At 41.0% G+C, this 1,309-nt stretch overlaps 1 protein-coding gene across 1 annotated transcript in view; it reads right to left on the reverse strand.

The window, feature by feature from the left end:
- LOC138013550 (uncharacterized) overlaps window positions 1–1,309 on the reverse strand; it is a 6,355-nt gene continuing 5,046 nt past the window's right edge. The window contains exon 2 of the mRNA XM_068860654.1: window positions 1–1,173. Within this exon, the coding sequence (XP_068716755.1) occupies window positions 885–1,173 (289 nt within the window). The 3' untranslated portion in view covers window positions 1–884. The remainder of the gene's footprint in view (window positions 1,174–1,309) is intronic.

Here is a 1,309-nt window from a genome sequence, read left to right on the forward strand (position 1 = left end):
GAGATTTCGATGGTCTTTATCTTCCTTCCTAAACATTAAATTATTTTCTTTAAACTCACACATACCCAGCGACCCGTTTCTCTAAAATTCCGAAACTTTTCGAGCCCTTTTGGGTGTCACAATTCTCTCTGTATCTTGAGGACAGCGAGCTCTTAAGTCGCCAAATTTCACAATCATTTTTTTTGTTATCTTGAAAGCATGTTAAAAGACCATCCCGCCTATCAAAACAAGCACTTGCGACTTCGTAAATGAATTTCGGGTCCAGTGCCTGTTTCTCGAAAGTCTCGATAACTTTTCGGGCCCGAAAAGCCGTTTACGAAACTGCCATCCTCTTGTTTTGGTAAGCTGGTCTTTCACTGTGTTTTCAAGATAACAAAAAAAAAAAAAAAAAGAAATGATTGTGAAGTTTGGTGACTTTAAATCGCTCCGCTCAAGATACAGAGAGAATTGTAACACCCGAAGAAGGACCGAAAAGTTTCGGGACTTCCGAGAAACGGGCGCGCGAAACGTTATCGGTACTTTTGAGAAACGAGCCCCTGCAGGACGCATATGTGCACAGGAAAACTGAAGTAGGCGTTTCCAAAAGAGTATGGTATAACAAAAGACGTTGGGAAAGGGAAATTCTGCACGACCTACGTGACAGAGAAAAGCAACAAGTGGAAATACAGATATGTTTGTCCGGCACGCGGGGTAAGTAAAGCAATTCTTGACACAATCCTCGTTTAAGACAGGCTTGTGTGAAAAGCTAAAACGGTTATCCGGTGCCTAATCGTTAGGACATTGTGATACTTTCAACAGTAGTTCTAAATAAAAATTTTTGATCTCCCATTTTCTCTATGATCCTTGCAACATAGCATTTCTCGATTTGCACAGTGGTGGTCCTCCTACTCGCCACCTTCCTTCTCAATCTCCAACTCAAGGAGATCCAGTTCATCTTCATCAGCGGGAAGAAAGAGAATAATATATGTCATGACGGCCATTAGGAACATTCCTACATAGATTGATTTTTTGGATGGGTTCTGGTCAATTTCTACTCCATACCCTAGAGTTTGATTGAGAGTCATGTTTCGTGCCCTTGACGTAGAGAAACGAATTGGCTTGTTTCTTGTATCCTCGTCTGATTCTGAAGGTCCTTTACTTGAGCTGCTATACATTCTCTGATATCCTTGTGTCCTACAGTAGAGTGCATAAACAAATAAGTAAGCTAGAGCAGTTTTCAAATGAATGTCGAAAGTCATTTCGCGATTGCAATAGCACATTTGCATGATGACGGTACTTGACTACAGAATCCCAGAATCCTTCAGGTTTT

This window comes from Montipora capricornis, chromosome 8, assembly GCF_036669925.1.
Source record: "Montipora capricornis isolate CH-2021 chromosome 8, ASM3666992v2, whole genome shotgun sequence".
NCBI classification, from domain to species: Eukaryota; Metazoa; Cnidaria; class Anthozoa; order Scleractinia; family Acroporidae; genus Montipora; species Montipora capricornis.